This window comes from Eschrichtius robustus, chromosome 7 (assembly GCF_028021215.1).
Source record: "Eschrichtius robustus isolate mEscRob2 chromosome 7, mEscRob2.pri, whole genome shotgun sequence".
Lineage (NCBI taxonomy): Eukaryota > Metazoa > Chordata > Mammalia > Artiodactyla > Eschrichtiidae > Eschrichtius > Eschrichtius robustus.
Window position 1 is genome coordinate 113,665,114 of NC_090830.1, and position 17,329 is coordinate 113,682,442.

The 17,329-nt window shown below is 45.6% G+C and overlaps 1 protein-coding gene across 2 annotated transcripts in view; it reads left to right on the plus strand.

The window, feature by feature from the left end:
• Nucleotides 1–17,329, plus strand: part of PDCD11 (programmed cell death 11) — a 41,060-nt gene that overhangs the window by 18,833 nt on the left and 4,898 nt on the right. For both annotated transcript variants that reach the window (XM_068548494.1, XM_068548495.1), the window contains exons 16-29: nt 93–263; nt 1,027–1,246; nt 2,049–2,198; nt 2,620–2,735; nt 4,187–4,728; nt 5,634–5,696; nt 10,159–10,267; nt 11,791–11,880; nt 12,072–12,174; nt 12,602–12,779; nt 14,794–14,850; nt 15,439–15,561; nt 16,449–16,571; nt 16,953–17,259. In XM_068548494.1, the coding sequence (XP_068404595.1) occupies nt 93–263; nt 1,027–1,246; nt 2,049–2,198; nt 2,620–2,735; nt 4,187–4,728; nt 5,634–5,696; nt 10,159–10,267; nt 11,791–11,880; nt 12,072–12,174; nt 12,602–12,779; nt 14,794–14,850; nt 15,439–15,561; nt 16,449–16,571; nt 16,953–17,259 (2,352 nt within the window). The remainder of the gene's footprint in view (nt 1–92; nt 264–1,026; nt 1,247–2,048; nt 2,199–2,619; nt 2,736–4,186; nt 4,729–5,633; nt 5,697–10,158; nt 10,268–11,790; nt 11,881–12,071; nt 12,175–12,601; nt 12,780–14,793; nt 14,851–15,438; nt 15,562–16,448; nt 16,572–16,952; nt 17,260–17,329) is intronic.

Consider the following 17,329-nt stretch of genomic DNA (forward strand, 5'->3'; position numbering starts at 1 on the left):
TGGTAGGGAGGGTGTAGAGTGGAGAACGGAGATGGGAGAGATGGACAGTTCATCTGCCCTTTCTGGAACATTTCTTGACGAAGTGCCACTAGCTCCTTTGCAGGAAGCCAGCTTTGGTGTCCGCAGTAGAGGGCGGCAAGGATCCCAAGAGCTTCTCAGAAATCCATCCTGGAATGCTGCTCACTGGTTTTGTGAAGAACATCAAGGACTATGGTGTGTTCGTCCAGTTCCCGTCAGGCCTTAGTGGACTGGCTCCCAAAGCTGTAAGTTCACCTCCCTGCACAAGGGCCTTTGAGGGGAGACAACAGGGACATGGAACCTGAAGGCTGGTGGGAAAGAATCTATTCTCTTGAAAGATTTTCAGGGGCATGACAGAGGCACCTGGCTGAGGGGCAGTGGAGCTGAGACTCAGTCTGCAGTCCTCTTGCCCAGCCTGTGTCCTGGCTCAGGGCTGTGTCCTGGAGGAAGGGGCACCTTTTCTACTTCATGCTACAGCATTGGGTAGGTCATTGGATAGCAGACTTTTCAGACTGGAAAAGATCCTAGCGATCCCGTCGTTGAACCCCCTCTCAGGCCTGCTGCATAAACTGACACCCAGAGCGGGGAGGAGTCTTACCAAAGCCCGTGTAAGATGGTGGTGAGCAAAGGGCTCATCGCTCATTCCTGCCACAGACAATTCATAAGTGTTTCTTCCTTTCCGTAGGTGTGTTCCCCTGATGTTTTGCCTGGGCAGAACATTTTGCATCCCCTGCCAGAACAATTTTAAAAATGGGAGAGGGGGGAGGGCCCCAGAAACATGCACAGTGAGGGGCAGAGAGTTGCTCTGGGGCCTTCTCGGCTGGGTTGGCAGCCAGGGCGCCTCCTGTGTTTTTACGACAGGGGAGGTGAGCTGTGCTCAGAGGGCTGGGGGGACCTTCCTGGGGTCCACCTCCTGCCTCACACACTTCTTTCTGGGTGTTTCAAGTGGGTTGTCTTAATAGAGACTTCCTTTCCTTTCTTCGTTTTGCACCCGCTCTTCCCTTTTAGATCATGAGTGACAAGTTTGTGACCTCCACAAGTGACCACTTTGTCGAGGGGCAGACGGTGGTTGCTAAGGTGACCAACGTGGACGAGGAGAAGCAGCGGATGCTGCTGTCGCTGCGGCTGTCGGACTGCACCCTGGGGGACCTGGCCACCACCAGCCTCCTCCTCCTGAGCCAGTGCCTGGAGGAGCGGCAGGGCGTCCGTAGCCTCATGAGCAACCGAGGTGGGGGCAGGAGGGCGGAGGATGAGGGCCAGGGTGGGGCGTGTGCGTCTTCAGTCTGTTCCGATGAGTTGTGGGTCTTCCCCGATGTTAAAAAAAAAATGGGTAAAGCTTTGTTAATGGGAGTAGGATCTCCATAAAGTGCACAAATCTTTTAGAGTACAGCTCGGTAAACATTTATAAAGTGAACATCCCTGTTTAACTGTCATCCAGATTCAGATAAAAGATCATTACTTGGTATCCCAGAAGTTCCCCTTGGGCTCCCTCCCAGTCCAGAATCAAAATTTCCCTGAGTTCTGTGGCCTCAGGTTTGCATTTGTTGTGAATCCACTCACTTCTTCACTTTTTGTTCCTTTATTCATCAGATGTGTAGTGGATGATAAAATGGAACAGGGACCTGCTGGAAGACTTTGTGGGGGGGTTATTAGTCTGACCCTACTAAGCTTTGAACCATTGTGTAGATTTGTTGGAACCCTGATGGGATTTGGGAATAAGAACCTTGAGAGGGTAGATTCCAAACAGAAAGAATGAAAATTCCAAAATCAAAGGAAAGCATGTGTTTCTGGCATTCGTTGGCTATTCCATGAATTATGGCCATGTGGAATTAGCAAGGGGCATAGGTCTCTGCCTGTACTGGGAATTTTCATGGATATCAGACATTTTTACCAAGAGTGATTTTGCCTTCATAGTGGTTCCAACGCTCCATGTTGGAAATATCCTCCATGTGTCAGCATATTTCCAGAGGAAAAGAATGGTGAGTGTCATTTCATCTTGTTAATCCCTATTTCCTTTGGGTCTCTGGCAGACTCTGTGTTGATGCAGACGCTGGCTGAGATGACCCCAGGCATGGTCCTTGACCTAGAGGTGCAGGAGGTGTTGGGAGACGGCTCTGTACTGTTCAGTGAGGGCCCAGTGCCCGGCCTGGTCCTAAGAGCCAGCAAGTATCATCGGGCAGGTGAGTGCATCTCTCTCGCCCATCATGGTTTGTAGGGGAAACCCCTTGCCCGTTGCTTCCTCTTTTGGGTACAGAATTTCCAAATACATAGATGAGCTGATCCAGCAGAAATTTTTGGCATGCTTATCTTGTGTAAATGCAAATCAAGACAGCAGCATACTAAAGAAGGTTTAGGTATGAATCCCTTTATTGTTGTATTTGGGTAAATCTAGATTTTTATATACCAGGTTGCATAAATTGACACAACCTGAATGTGAATTATGGGAGCTAGACCCTTGGCTTCCCTAGCGCATATAAACCTAGGACATAGGTCCACTTCTTCTTTTTGTGCCTATGGGCTGCAGGGCTGTTGGAGAGATGCTGTCTCCCTTCGCCCCTGCTCCAGGAGGGTGATCACATTGTGTTTGGTTCTGCACTGCAGGGCAGGAGGTGGAATCTGGGCAGAAAAAGAAGGTTGTAATCTTAAATGTTGATATGTTGAAGTTGGAAGTACATGTTTCCCTCTGCCACGATTTGGTGAATAGAAAAGCTAAAAAGGTAAGCTTGCTGCTTGAGGACTTCCATTCCCATGGTTTCAAAGGTGTTACACACCCCTTCAACCCCACATGGTTCGCAGATACCTGTAGACAGCGTGGCCGTGTGCCTGGATTTGTCTGGGTCATTCCCAGGTGTACCTCTCATCCTGGTGTGCTTTTTTTTTTGGCCGAGCCATGCGGCTTGCAGGGTCTTAGTTCCCCGACCAAGGATTGAACCCGGGCCCTGGCAGTGACAGCACCGAGTCCTAACCACTGGGCCGCCAGGGAATTCCCCGGGTGTGCTTGTTAGTTGCAGTGACTTTCACTCTGGTTCAGGCTGTAAATCACGTGGTCACCCTGATTGGGGCCAAGCAGGTGCTTGGATGAGTGAAGCGGGCCAGGTGTGTTAGGGGGTGGTGACAGTAGGACTCGACAGTAGGACTCTGACAGACTGCGGAGTGCACGCACTGCCACAGAGGAGCAGAGACTACTCGGTTCCATCTCACTGTTGCCACATGAGAACATCTGGGTCTAGTGTTGGGAAGTCTTTGAATTTTAAGAGAAGGCAGAATTTGGATTTTTTATTTGAAATAAATGTAGGAAATGTTGGAAACTCTTCTTCTTTTTAAACATCATGTGAACCAAACAAAACATGTCTGTGGGTAGTTCTGACCTCCAGGCTGCTCGTCTAACACCCTCTTCTGTCCACTTTTGTGTGGGCAAAGAATGGGCTCAAGGGAAATCTTAAAATGAGTGGTATTTTTCTCCGGATGACGCGTATATTTCGTCATTGTCTAAAGTACTTATTAATCCCCTAATCGCATAGGGTGTGTTACAGAGAATTATATAGATGTAATCCTTAACCTCCAGTTGCTTATAATTTTAAGACTTTGAGAGACAAAGAGAAATAGAAAACAGTATGAACCCCTCACTAAGCTTTCTAGCAGGTCCCTGTCCCATTTTGTCATCCGAGTGAAGCTAGTGCACGTAAGGGCATGAGCACAGGTTGGATGTTGGGGAAAGACAGGCTACATGCCTTGGACACAATAAGCTCTCAGTAATGACTGTCTTTGTTGAGTGAGTGAATAAATTGGGTGGAGAGCTGCAGGACTAAGAGAGGAGGAACCACAGTGTCTTAAAGCTGGAGAACCATTAGAGGTCACTTGGCTGTGCATCAGAGTCACCTTTAAAGTTCTGCTTTCACTAGTTCCAGGATAAGTTCTCGGAATCTGAATTCAAAACAGAGGCTAACTCCAGGTGATCCTGATGTGGTGCCTTGGGTGTGGTCACATCGCCTCAGTGTACAGGAGGGGAAAGCTGGGTCCAGGGAGTGGAGGCTAGTTTGTTACAGCTCAGATTAGCCTTGAGCCCCCTGGACTCAGAGGACTTCCCCAGACCTCCCCTGCCCAGTGGGTGAGGAACAAGTCCTTGTGCTCTGTAAGAAGCAGGGATGGTGGGTTTTCTGTTTTCCAGCTGAAGAAAGGCAGTGAGCACCAGGCGATTGTGCAGCACTTGGAGGAGTCCTTTGCCCTGGCCTCCTTGGTAGAGACTGGCCAGCTAGCAGCTTTCTCCCTGACCTCTCACCTCAATGACACCTTCCGCTTTGATTCAGAGAAGTTGCAGGTGGGACAGGGTGTCTCCCTAACCCTCCAGACCACAGAACCAGGAGTGACGGGTCTTCTTTTGGCCGTTGAGGGGCCAGCTGCTAAGAGGACCATGAGGCAGACCCGGAAGGACTCTGAGACTGTCGACGAGGATGAGGAAGTAGATCCAGCTCTGGTTTTAGGGACTGTAAGGAAGCACACCCTGTCCATTGGGGACGTGGTCACAGGGACCGTCAAGTCCATTAAGCCCACCCATGTGGTTGTGACCCTGGAAGATGGCATCATTGGCTGCATCCATGCCTCCCACATTCTAGATGATGTTCCAGTGGGCACATCTCCTACTGCCAAGCTGAAAGTTGGGAAGAAGGTCACTGCCCGAGTGATTGGCGGGAGAGACATGAAGACATTCAAGTATGGAGGCTTTGGGGGAGGGACTGGCTTTGAGGGGAGATGGTGGTAATCGTGAGCGAAGGCATGGGAACTGAGGTAGTTTCCAAAAAGTTGTGCATACGTTAGATTTTCTTTTAGTTAACCAAAATATTCAGCAAGTAATCCTTTTGTGTGTCTTTATTTTTTAATGGTGTATAATGTAGTGGTTAAGAGCGTTGATTTAGAGTCAGATCTGGGGCGAATTCCAGATTTGCCACTTAAAATTATGCGACCAGGAGTTAAGTAGTTACTCAGCCTTCTGAGTTTTATTTTCCTAATTTGTAAAGTGAGAGTAATGGTAGTGACCACCTTGCAGGGCCATTGCAAAGATTGGAAGAGAGAACACCTAGCACGGAGTGTGCCTGGTGGGTTGTCTGACACATAGTTATTGCTCCGTATATGTCAGCAGTTACTATAATCCATCCTCCACAGCATACCTTAATTATACTCGTTTACTTTCAATCTAGTTACAGTATGTTATTGCAGCAGAAGTCCTTGCTATAAGAAAACCAAAGAGAGAATTCAAAGTCTAGCCAATGATTTGCATATTAATTTCAGTAACTGTGGGATCTTCAGTAAGTCATTTGTTCTCTCTAGACCTCAATTTCCTTATTTTTAGAATGAAAGAGTTGGAGTATATCGTCCATAAGGAAAATTCTTTTCAGGGTTTAATATGACAACCGTAAAAGATCAGATGAGCCAGTTCCTTAACATTTACTCAAACGATGAGAATGGAAGCCCTCAGGCCTGGTATTACCAGTGGGCGGTGTGGCAGCGGAGTGGGCGGTTTTTTAAGCTCGGTTTGGTGGGCAGTTAGAAATTCTGGTCTCCCAATTATGGTGTTACAGAGAATAAGAGAACTGATTTGACATTATTTGTTTCTACAGGTTTCTCCCAATAAGTCATCCCAGATTTATTCGAACCATCCCGGAGCTGAGTGTTCGGCCAAGGTGAGGGCAACTCCGGTGGTCTCATGGAAAGAGCGCTGGGCTGGAGTCAGGAGCCTGAATTCTGGTCTTGATTCAGCCAGGGTTGTGACTTATTTTGCCTCTCTCTGTCCAGGTTGTCTTTTTTTCTCCAGGAGGGATATTTGTCTGGTTCTCATACAGCTGGTTAGAGGGATTATATGAGAATTAATGTGAAAGCTGTATTCAGCGTTTAAGTATCCATTTAAAGGCTGATTGCAGTTCTGTTTGTTGGTATGTAGCAAAAAGAAACATTTTTGCTCTCAACCTAATTTTCTAGAACTCAGGAATTCCCTAAATAAACACCACGTAGCCAAGGATGCCTGTTCTTTGACAATAGACTACTGCTTGGTGACTGAAATTTTAGGTCATGTTCTGGTGGATTCTGCAGAGGGATGTTCCACGAGGGATTCTAGGCAGACTGGTAGAGCTAGTAGTTCCAGGAAGTGGTGGATCCAGTTTGTCTGGGGTCGTTCTTGCAGAGCATCTTAAGCAGGGGATCCATGTTGATCTATGGGCCTATCTGCTTCTGCTTCCCCCATTAAAAAAAACCCAGCCTCTAGGAACTGATAGGCCATCAGCGAATGAAGTTAGATACACGTGACTGTGCCAGTGCCTCTGCAGGGTCAGGCCCAGATCCATCCAGGTTGTAAGTCTTACGTGCCTAGGATGTCATGGAAAGACCTCTTAAGCAGCTTTCCGAAGATGAGGTTTGGTCAGCATCCTGAAGGGATCAGAATAGAAGTGGAATAGTTCTGAGAAGGCTTGTGTCTGAGGTAGGGAAATATTCCTGGAACCTTGAAGTACCAGACGCTAACAACGCTTACTTTGAAGGATGTGAGAGTAAGCCCTTTAGTTCCAGAATGATGAGATTTGGCGGATGCACACGTTCCTATTTGCTTAATCGGTGGTTTCCTTTGTTTTGTAGATTTGATTGTGTCCCTTTGTCGTGAAAACAGAGACCTCCTCATATTCATTGTTTTAGTCTGTGGTGTCTTCACCTGTGAGGCTGGATGTCTTGTTTAATTAAGGGTTAAGGTCAAGTAGTTTATCCAGGCTAAGGGTAGTTATGTTAAATTAATGAATACCGCAAGGGGCGAGTCAGTGAGCATTGTGGGAAGACTTACTAACATCCTGAATGGTTCTTGACCCTCAGAGTCTGGAGCCTCTCATGAACTATCACTGCTGTGCTGGTCCACCCTCCTGTCTGTGGAGACTGGTGTGAGCCATAGCGGTGGTCCTTGGTAGTGGCAGTGTGGGCCAAGCCAGGAAATGAGTTCATTCCATAGAGGAGATGGAGGATGGAGAGTTATAACGACAGATAGACAGATGGACAGATAAAAAACTCTAGCACATCTTCCACCTCCTCCGCGTACCTATGTTGTATTGTTAATTATTTTATTTTAATCAAGGCCCCTGAGAAACTTAGTATAAACATAATGCTATTGTTGCTATATTTCTCAAATGCTTTATGCTTTAAAATACATATTTCGAAGTCAGGAGGAAAAACATTTATTTAATTGACGGTGTTGACTTACGAAATGCCATCATATTTTCATTCCCACTTGTATATGGCACTCTTGTGCACAAAGAGAATGTCGTGTGTCTTCGAGTTGAGTTCAGGGTTGGTGAGGGACACTCAAACTAGATAAAACGGTACCTGCTCATTTACCCGTTTGTGGGGTCGGGGGGAGTTAAGAGAGCAGAGCAGTTCAGAAGTCATTACATGTATCTCTGGAATTCCTGCTAGTCACTGAGTTTTCTCTTGCCATTAATGTAGTTATGCCCACCTTTTTTTTTTTTTTTTTAAGAGAGGTAGTTTAAAATCATTTTGGAAAAAGAAAAAAGATAACACATACTTATTATGTGTGTTTGTGTTTTATTTTTAATTTTTTTTTTAACTTAAACGGACATCTATTTTCTCACAATTCTGGAGGCTTTCAGTCTGAGATGAAGGTATCAGCAGGGTTTGTTCTGAGGCCTGTCTCCATAGCTTGCAGGTGGCTATCTTCTCCAGTATCTTCATATGGTCTTCTCTTTGTATTTATCTATGTCCTAATCTCCTCTTTTTTCAAATTTTTTTATTGTGGTAAAAACATAACATAAATAACATAAATTTGCCCTCTTAACACTTTTTAGGTATACATTATGGTATTGTTAACTATATGCATATTGTTATATAACAGATCTCTAAACTTTTTCATTTTGCATGACTGAAACTCTATAGCCATTCATTTCCCCCTGACCCCCCCCAGCCTCTCGCAACCATCATTCTACTTTCTGTTTCTTTGAGTTTGATTACTTGAGATACCTCATATAAGTGGAGTCCTGCACAGTCCTTCTGTGACTGGCTTATTTCACTCAGCACAACATCCTCAAGGTTCATCCGTGTGGTAACATACAGCAAGATTTCCTTCTCTTTTAAGCGGAGTAATAGTCCATTGTGTGTATATATGTTGTCTTTATCCATTCATCCATCAATGGACATTTAGGTTGTTTCCACACCTTGGCTATTACGAATAGTGCTGCAATGAACATGGATATACAGATATCTCTTTGAGATCTTGTTTTTAATTCTTTTAGATACATACCCAGAAGTAGGAGTGCTGGATCATATGGTAGTTTTTTGAGGAACTTCCATACTGTTCTCCATAGTGGCTGCACCATTTTATAGTCCTACCGACAGTGTGCAGGGAAGGATTCCCTTTTCCCACATCCTTGCCAATGCTTGTTATTTTCTGTTTGATAATGGCCATCCTTACAGATGTGAGGTTAATATCGCACTGTGGTTTTGATTTATATTTCCCTGACTATGAGTGATGTTGAGCACCTTTTCCTATGCTTCTTGGACATTTGTATTATCTTCTTTGGAGAAATGTCTGTTCCAGTTCTGTTTTTCAGTCAGGTTGTTTTTTTATTATTGAGTTGTAGCTTAATTTCTTATAAGGACACCAGTCATGTTGGATTAAGGCCCACCCTAACGACCTCATTTTAACTTAATTGCCTCTTTAAATTCCCTATCTCCAAACACAGTCACAGTCTGAGGTATTGGAAGTTGGTGCTTCAACATACGAATTTGGGGGGCTGAGCGAGACAATTCAGCTCATAACAGAGGCATTCCCGTATCAGCTATTGAGTGAATAAATTTTTTTATCCTAACTATACATATATATATATTATATATATATGTATAAAGGCGTTATAGATAATGAATGTAAATTATCTGTTAGTTATCTGTTAGAGTGCCAGGCACATGGATGTTCTGTGTGTGTTTTAAGAAATAACATTTTACAGATGTTCCCTTCCCAGGCTTCTCCCTTCACCCCCAGAGGATAAATTCTCTATTATTTGACATATATCCAGCTCTTGCTTTTATACTTTCGTTATATATACATATATATATATCTACAAAAAATTATTTTGTATGGTTTTCAAATTTTACATAAATAGTATGCTGTGCTTAATATTCTGCAGCTTGTTTTCTTCACTCAAAATTTTGTTTTTTTGCGATCTCTCCATTTCGGGGTCTAGAGTTAAAACTGTAACCCATCCTGTGCCTGTGCCAAACTGTATATATTTTCAAGCTGATGGAGGACGTTTACGGTTGTTTCCACAATGCCACAGTGCACATCCTTGAATTCGTTCCATTGTGCGCCTGTGCAGGGATTTCTCTAGGGTGGAATTGCTGGGTGTGTTTCAGTTTTACTAGTATCTGAGTTTTCTGTGTTCCTATATTCACCAGTACTTGCTGTTATACGTTACAGTTTTACCAGTATTACTTGTACCATTTTACTGATGAGTTCTGTTTTGTTTTAGAAATTTGAATTGGTAAGCTGGGCTGGTTGGAATGGTGGGAATTCTGTGCTTCCTTTGAAGTGATTTGTGGACTGATAACTTTCAGACCGCATCTCCTTGTTGCTTTTCTGAGAAGAAAAAGAGAATCAAGAAAGTGATAATGCCAGGGTAACATAGGGGACAGAGCACTGGATTTTTGCATCAGGAACTCTGACTTCAACTCCTGGGTCTGTAGCATAAAATGAGTTTAATAATATCTGTCCTACTTGATTCACACATGAGAGTGTTGTCACATTCAGTGAGAGATTATTTGTGAAAGCAGTTCTGCAAACTGTAAAGCAGTAGCTAAAGCATTGAAAGAAGTAAAATAGTTTTGTTTCCTATACTTACAAAGATTATTGTTGGCTACCTACTTTACGGCTTGTTCACACCTAGGTGAGTGAATTGGAAAGGATTAATTTTCACGCAGGTATTGTGAACATTCATTCCCCTTTAAGGAGAGAAATGGCGGGGCGGGGGGTGGTGCATGGTGGGTTTGTATGAGTTAGCGGAGTCCTGTAAAATCAATCCATGGCCGCTCGGGGGAGATGGTTTCAAGCTAGAAGCTTATCCAGAGGTTGGTTTACTCTTTCCATTGCCTTTCTGCAACCAGAGAGCTGGAGAAGGATGGCCACACTGCTCTCAACACTCATTCTGTTAGCCCCTTGGAGAAGATTAAACAGTACCAGGCTGGTCAGACTGTGACTTGCTTCTTGAAGAAGGTGAGTAGTGCACGCCCTGCAATGCGACGCTGTCCCTCTTACAGAAGCAAACGGGGAGAAACTGACAGTGACCATTTGCACTAGGCTTTGCTTCTGTGTTTGCTGCCATGATGGTTTGTAGAAGACAGTAGAAGGCCTCTGCTCCTAGAAAACCTCTGGTCTAATCAAGGAGCTAAATTTATGGCTTACAAAACAGCTAGCAAGCAACCCACAGTTCCACATATTTATAGATTAATTGTACAAAATGGAAAGAAAAATATATCATAGAGCAAGATTTTAAATCCAGTTCTTTATTTTATTTTAAATAATGTAAAATTCAAATTTCAGTGTCCACAAATAAAGTTTTATCAGAAGACACACACACACACACAAATATTTTAAATAAAAATAAAAATGTTTTATTTAAAATAAAATGTTGGATTTTAGATTCTTGCCTTTTATAAAGTTCGGGAACAGGGCAAAACAGTATGTAATTGGGTGCCAGATTATGTGTTCTAACCCCAAGTGGAACAGGAGATGAGTAAAGGGAAGAGATCAGTGAGAACTATACCAGTTGGAATACATCAGAGAGAAGGTTGGTCTGGGCTTGACCCTGAGGGATAATTCCTCTTCATTGCTGCCAGATTCTTCCTCCATGAGCATGTATCTGAGTATGTCTGTGGTGCTCGATCCTTTTAGTTACCTACTGTCTGTAGACATTCATAAACCCAAGATGCCTTAGAGCGGTGTTTAAGCTCTTCATAATCTGACCTTATGAATCTGGTACACCAGTCATGCTGAAAACCTCCTCTATCTTTTTCCCTTCTTGTCTTTATTTCTACACTGGGGGTACTGTCTATTCTTATTGCCTACAACCCTTCAAGGTCCAGCACAGATAACCCTCCCTTCTTACTAGTTCTCCTATAGGGTCCCTTAACATATTGTGCTCTTACTTGTTTCTTGCTCCTGCATACTCATTTGACGTACTCTTTGCAGACTGTAATCTCTTTGAAGGCAGGGCCTGGCTTTTACTTATCACTCTCATGCCGTATACATAGTGGCTGCTTGATAAATGTTTTGTTGAGTTGACCTGAAAATTGGGGTGTGTATTTAGGGCAGAGCACTGTGTCAATAGCAAAATCTAAATAGATTTAGAAATAAGATGTTAGTCCCTGAAGATGGTTAATGGTCACTGGGCACAGCTGAGTTTGGGGGAGGCGACAGAGGTCAGTGGGATTGGTCCTACTGCTTGAGGATATCTCTGAGGCCTTTTTTGCCTCCTCATCAGCCGAGGCACCAGGAGAGATGCATGTTCTGCTGGGCTGGCGAAGGCTCTGAGCTAGACTCTGAGTGAAGCCTGCGAGAAGTGGAGGTTGGACAGGGGCACTGGGACGTAGGGGTGCGTTCCTGTTCCTTGGGAAAATGTAGGCTTTGGGCCCTTTGAGCCCTGTGATTTTAGGGGAGCCTGTTTTAGTGAAGGGAAGAGAAGAGACGCTTGTATCTGCCCGTTCCATTTCTCCTCCTGTTTTTTTTTTTTCCCCCAGTACAACGTGGTTAAGAAATGGCTTGAGGTGGACATCGCTCCAGACATCCGGGGGAGAATTCCCTTACTGCTTACTTCTCTTAGCTTCAAGGTCAGTGTGCCTGAGGTCCCTGCAGAGGAAACCCCAGCTCCCTGAGCTCAACTTAGTGTCTGGTGTGTGCTCACAGTGGGTACAGGGAACCGTACCGTGGGAGATGCTTACTGTGCAGACTTAAATGCTGTGGTTTTGGATAAATGACAGGCCTTTCTTCAAACATCAGAAGAATTTTCTTGCCCTTCCAGGTTCTGAAACATCCAGATAAGAAGTTCCGGATTGGCCAGGCCCTGAAGGCCACCGTGGTTGGCCCAGATTCCTCCAAGGCCTTCTTGTGTCTTTCACTCATAGGTGTGGTGATGAAATGGGACCTGGTCAGGGAAGGGAGGGGGTGGAAGGGAGTGGGAAGAGGTCTTCAGTCATTGCCCAGGTTGAAGGATGCCGTGGGTTTCGGAGTCCTCAGAAAGCCTAGTGTGGTGGCTATGTCCTTGGAACAGTTTTTCTCTCGGGGCTTTGCTCTGTGGCTTGTGTCTGAGTCACCTTTACCTACACAGTTGTTTTTCTTAGGTCTCTCAGAAAGGCTTGTTCACCACATGGCCCTGGCATTCTTGACCACATGGCATGGTGATCTGGGTCTGTGTGATCATTCAGGTCCACTCAGCCTAGACAGCCCCCGAGTCTGGACGCCTCCACCTTCCCTGGACTCTGGTTGGCCAGTGTCTCGGCTTCTTTCTTGGCTCATTTCCTCTTCCCTGAATCTGGTTCATTCTCCTGCCAGGTCCTCACAAGCTCGAGAAAGGGGAAGTGGCCATGGGCCGCGTGGTGAAGGTGCTTCCCAAGGAGGGACTGACCGTCTCCTTCCCCTTCGGGAAGATCGGAAGAGTCAGTATTTTTCACGTGAGTGACTCCTACTCAGAGACGCCCCTGGAAAACTTCACCCCGCAGAAGATTGTCAGGTAGGCTGAGTTCTCTTCCTCTTTTCAGCTCTCTGTGGGATTGGTGGGGTTTTTTTTGTTTTTGTTTTTCTTTTAATTATAGATGTGTGATTTTGTACCAGAAAAAAATAGTATATAAAATGGAAAATGAAAATTGCTGTTGCTCCTCTCTTTCTCCACCACTTTTTGCCATTAGATACTTTGATCTCTATCTTTCAAGACTCTAACATATATAGGTATAATTTGCTCGTACGTAATAGTAGAATTGCATTTTATGTGCTATTCTGCAACTTGCTTTTTTCTCACGGCAGTTTATCATACACTTTTTCTTTTCCTATGCTAGTATATTGAACAATAACAGCCTTGTTCTTTTACCTTATTTTTAACATTTTTTTTTAGTATTGCATTATGTGTTTTTTAAAAAAAATCACAGTTTATTTAAACAGTTCTGTTGATGGACAATAATGTTGAAGTGAATATCTTTGCACATATGTTTGGATACTAGTGAAAGTATAACTGTGAAATAAATTCCTAGGAGTAAAATTGATGGGTCAAACAATGTTATACATTTTGCCAAACTGTCTTCCAAAAGGACTTTGCTAATTTTTATCTCAATTAACAATAAATATGACTGTTCATTCCTCACACCCCTGTCAGCACTGGATATTCTTAATTTTTAATCTTGGCCATTGAATAGGCTGAAATTGATCTCGCATTTTAATTTGAATTTCTCTTACTGGTCATTTTCCATGTTTATTGGCTGTTTACATTTGTTCTGTGCTTTGCTTGGCCAAGTTGCTTCCTCATTTTACTATTGAACCCATTCATCTTTTTAATTAAAAAAAAATTGATCTGTATGTGTTCTCTGCAAGAGGACGGCAGTAACCTTTTGCAGTTGGGGGGTGCTTTATGAACTATTTTGGATGCACAAAAATGAACCTACCTCAGAGTTTTAAAACCATTTTATAGCCTGAATAAACTAGCATGGAGAGGCATATTTCAGCCTTATACAATACAGACTTGTCTGACAAGCAGTTATCCAACAGTGGAGCAGACACCTTCAGGAGGCAGAGACCGGAAAGTAGTAATTGTCCTTCCCTAGCCACCAGCACCTGCGTAAATTCTCAACCACTTGTCAGGGCTAAACAGCACAAAAATGCCCAGGGCCTAGGAGAAGAAAAAGAATGAGTCAGAGGAAATCCAAGATCATCTCTGCTTTGCTTATTTAGGCTTACAAAATACAGGTGTGATTTTTTTTAGCAAAATATTTTTTAAAAATAACGTTATGGTAGTTAAATGTATGAGTAGCATTCAGTTGTAATTCCTTCATCTGTCAATGTGAATAATAAGTTAAATGCCTAAAGATAGATGATCCCTTCAAGCCCTTTCCTGCTTTAAGGGCTGTGATTCCCTGGTAGAAAAGGCACACGCCTGTCATGGGAGAATTTGGACTATATTGTTGCTGAGATCCTTTCTACTGATAAGATTCTATACCTTGCGTGGTGGTATAAATGACACCACCATTGCGTGGTGGGTTTGGAAACCACCCTGAAGAGTAAACCCTGTTTCCCTCCCCGAAGCCTCCCCTGCTCAGGCCTCCCTCATGGGCTCCTCTGACCTGCTGCTCTGAGTCGGCAGTGGTATCAGGCCGTCCCCTGTCATGGTTTCCTGTCCTGAGTCTGTCTCTCCACGAGACCAGACCCTCCCAGCCCCTGATGCAGGGCTGGTCTCACCTCCTAAGTACTCACCGCGCAGCTCTGTGCGCCTTCCAGAGGGCTTGCATGTATCCTCTTGTTTCCTCCTCTCAGCACCGTTCTTGGGTGAGGAGAGAAAGTAGCGGTATTTTTACTTGACGAACTAGGAAACTGAGGCCCAGAGAGGGGACCTGTCCTGAGTCCCTCAGCAGGTTTTCAGCAGGATGGACAGAGCCCTCACTCTCGCCTGTTGCTCAGCCTTGTGGAGAGGAAGCCGAGGCCCTCTCCCGTCTCCTGAGGTGCTGGCATCAGCGTTTCCTTCTCTTTTGCTCTCACTCCAGGTGTTATGTCCTGTCCACTGCAGGCCCTGTATTGACTTTGTCACTGCGATCGTCCAGGTGAGTGTCTGTGTTGCTGGGGGAAGAATTGGGGGAGAACTCCCCCCCAGCCCCAGAGGACTGAGGAGAGGCTGCGTGGATCTGACACAGAGCTTTGGGCCTCCCATCTTGCTTCTCTGCTCACCCCCTTTATGCCCGGCCCCGTTTTTCATCCAGAAAAGCTGAGGACATTCAGATTGTAGAAGAACCTGTCTGCTCAGGCTGTTGTTTCCCAAAGAATGGTTCAAACATCCATAGTGGTGTTCAAAGTTGCCAGATGGCGGTCCTAGTGAGGGGAGGTGATGGAGCCCCGAGGGCTGCATAGTAGGGACAAGTGTGCCGTGAAGTGGATTGGCCTGAAGTCACGGTTTGAAATGGATATATGAGGTTTAACCTCCTCTGGCTTGCTCAGCCTCTCCCTGTTACTATTAAAGCTGTCCCCAGCTGACAGGAGTTCAGGAGAGGGTAGGGCTGGGCTCTGACGGTGATGTCCTACTGACAGGTCCAGAGTCGTATTCTTACAAAGTGTGATTATCACAGGAGATTTGGGGGTGAGGGTCGGGAAATGGGGTCAGAGGTACATGTGTAGTAAGCCTTTTATTCCTTTAGGACGAACCCGGAGACGAAAAGCAAAATAACAGATCCTGAGATTAACTCCATCCAGGACATTGAGGAAGGGCAGCTCCTGAGGGGCTATGTGAAGTCTGTCCAGCCGTCCGGTGTGCTCTTAGGGTGAGTGAGGTGGAGCCCAGGGACGTGGACCAGCCCCGAGTGTTCTCCCGGGGCCTGTCTTTTTTTTTTTTTTTTTTTAATTTATTTTTATTTATTTATTTATTTATTTTTAGCTGTGTTGGGTCTTCGTTTCATGCGAGGGCTTTCTCTAGTTGCGGCAAGCAGGGGCCACTCTTCATCGCGGTGCGCGGGCCTCTCACTATCGCGGCCCCTCCCGTTGTGGGGCACAGGCTCCAGACGCTCAGGCTCAGTAGTTGTGGCTCACGGGCCCAGTTGCTCCGCGGCATGTGGGATCCTCCCAGACCAGGGCTCGAACCCGTGTCCCCTGCATTAGCAGGCAGACTCTCAACCACTGCGCCACCAGGGAAGCCCCCGGGGCCTGTCTTGATTGGCCCGCTGCTCTCCCTGGTCACCATCTCTGGAGGGAACATGAAGGAAGGAGAGTCTGTGTTCCCACCAGTGTTTTAAATTCCAAGTCTTTTTATACTTTCAAAAAAGTTTTGAATTACTCTTGTTTGGGTTTTTTGACAAAGAATATGGCATGTCCATGGTCATGATTTGTAAATGTTCCATGAACCCCCAGATGTTACAACCTTCCCTGCTGTAATTATGTTTCCTGATTTTCTTCTGGTCTTTCTAGCAGCTTGTGAGTGCATTGTGATGCTCTGATATGGGGTAAAGAATATCTTTCAATTATGTCTTCATTACGCTTGATGATTTTTCCAGTTTACAAAGCCCTCTTTATTTTGTTGAGTGCCAGGAACCTTATGTCTGTCCTAAATCCTCATCACAAGTTGAGTCTCTGGGAGAGTGGAGGCATTAGGCTTGTCTGGGGACTCTGTTGCCGTGTTTCTGACCACAGGACCCTTGTCTCTCTCTCCTGTCAGCCTCGGCCCCTCAGTTACAGGTTTGGCCCAATACCCACATGTCTCCCAGTACAGCCTGTCCAAGAATGCCCCTTATGACAGGTATCTCCCCGAAGGCAAGCTGCTCACAGCCAAGGTCCTAAGGTAGGTGCTCTTCTCTCTTTCTCACCTCTTTCTCTGGGAACGCTGGGTGGAGATGGAGAGGTGAACTATAAACATAATGGCTTAGGCAATGGTAAGTAACGATGGATGAGCTCCCTTTGTGTGGAGCCTTCTACCTCAGCTCCTAAAGGCAATTGTGGAGACTTTCCTCTGCACAGGCACCCGTCTTTGGGGACGGAGGAAAGGATAGCACAGCTGCCCTCTGTATTTTTCTACCAAGCAATTGTGCAGATCATTCCTGAGATTACTGCACGGATTCCAAGGCAGGTGGGGGCAGGGCCCAAAAACTGCGGGCTGCTCGCTGTGACCATTGTGCTCCTTATGCTGTCCTCATGGTCCGCTTGCCTGGTCACCCTGTCGTAGCCTGAACCGCCAGGAGAACCTGGTAGAGCTGTCAATCCCCGCCGACGACACTGGAAAGCCGGACGTGTTTTCTGCCTCCCTGGGACTGCCACTTCCGAAGCAAGAGGGGAGGGAAACAGAGGCAGAGGAGAGAGACCACAAAGGAGAAGAAGAGAAGGAGGAGAGGAAGAATCAGAAACAGAAAGAGAAGAGGATTGGGAAGGGGCAGGAGGGGGCACAGCTGCCCAGCAAGGGGAAGAAAGAGCCCCGGAAGCCCCAGACGAAGAAGCTGGGCAAGCGGCCGTGCTTGGAGTCTGGCAGTGAGCAGGTAGGGCCCTCGGGGAGGATGGCCTCCTTCACAGGAAAAGGAGAGCCTTCCAGAATCCGCCTGGCAGCCA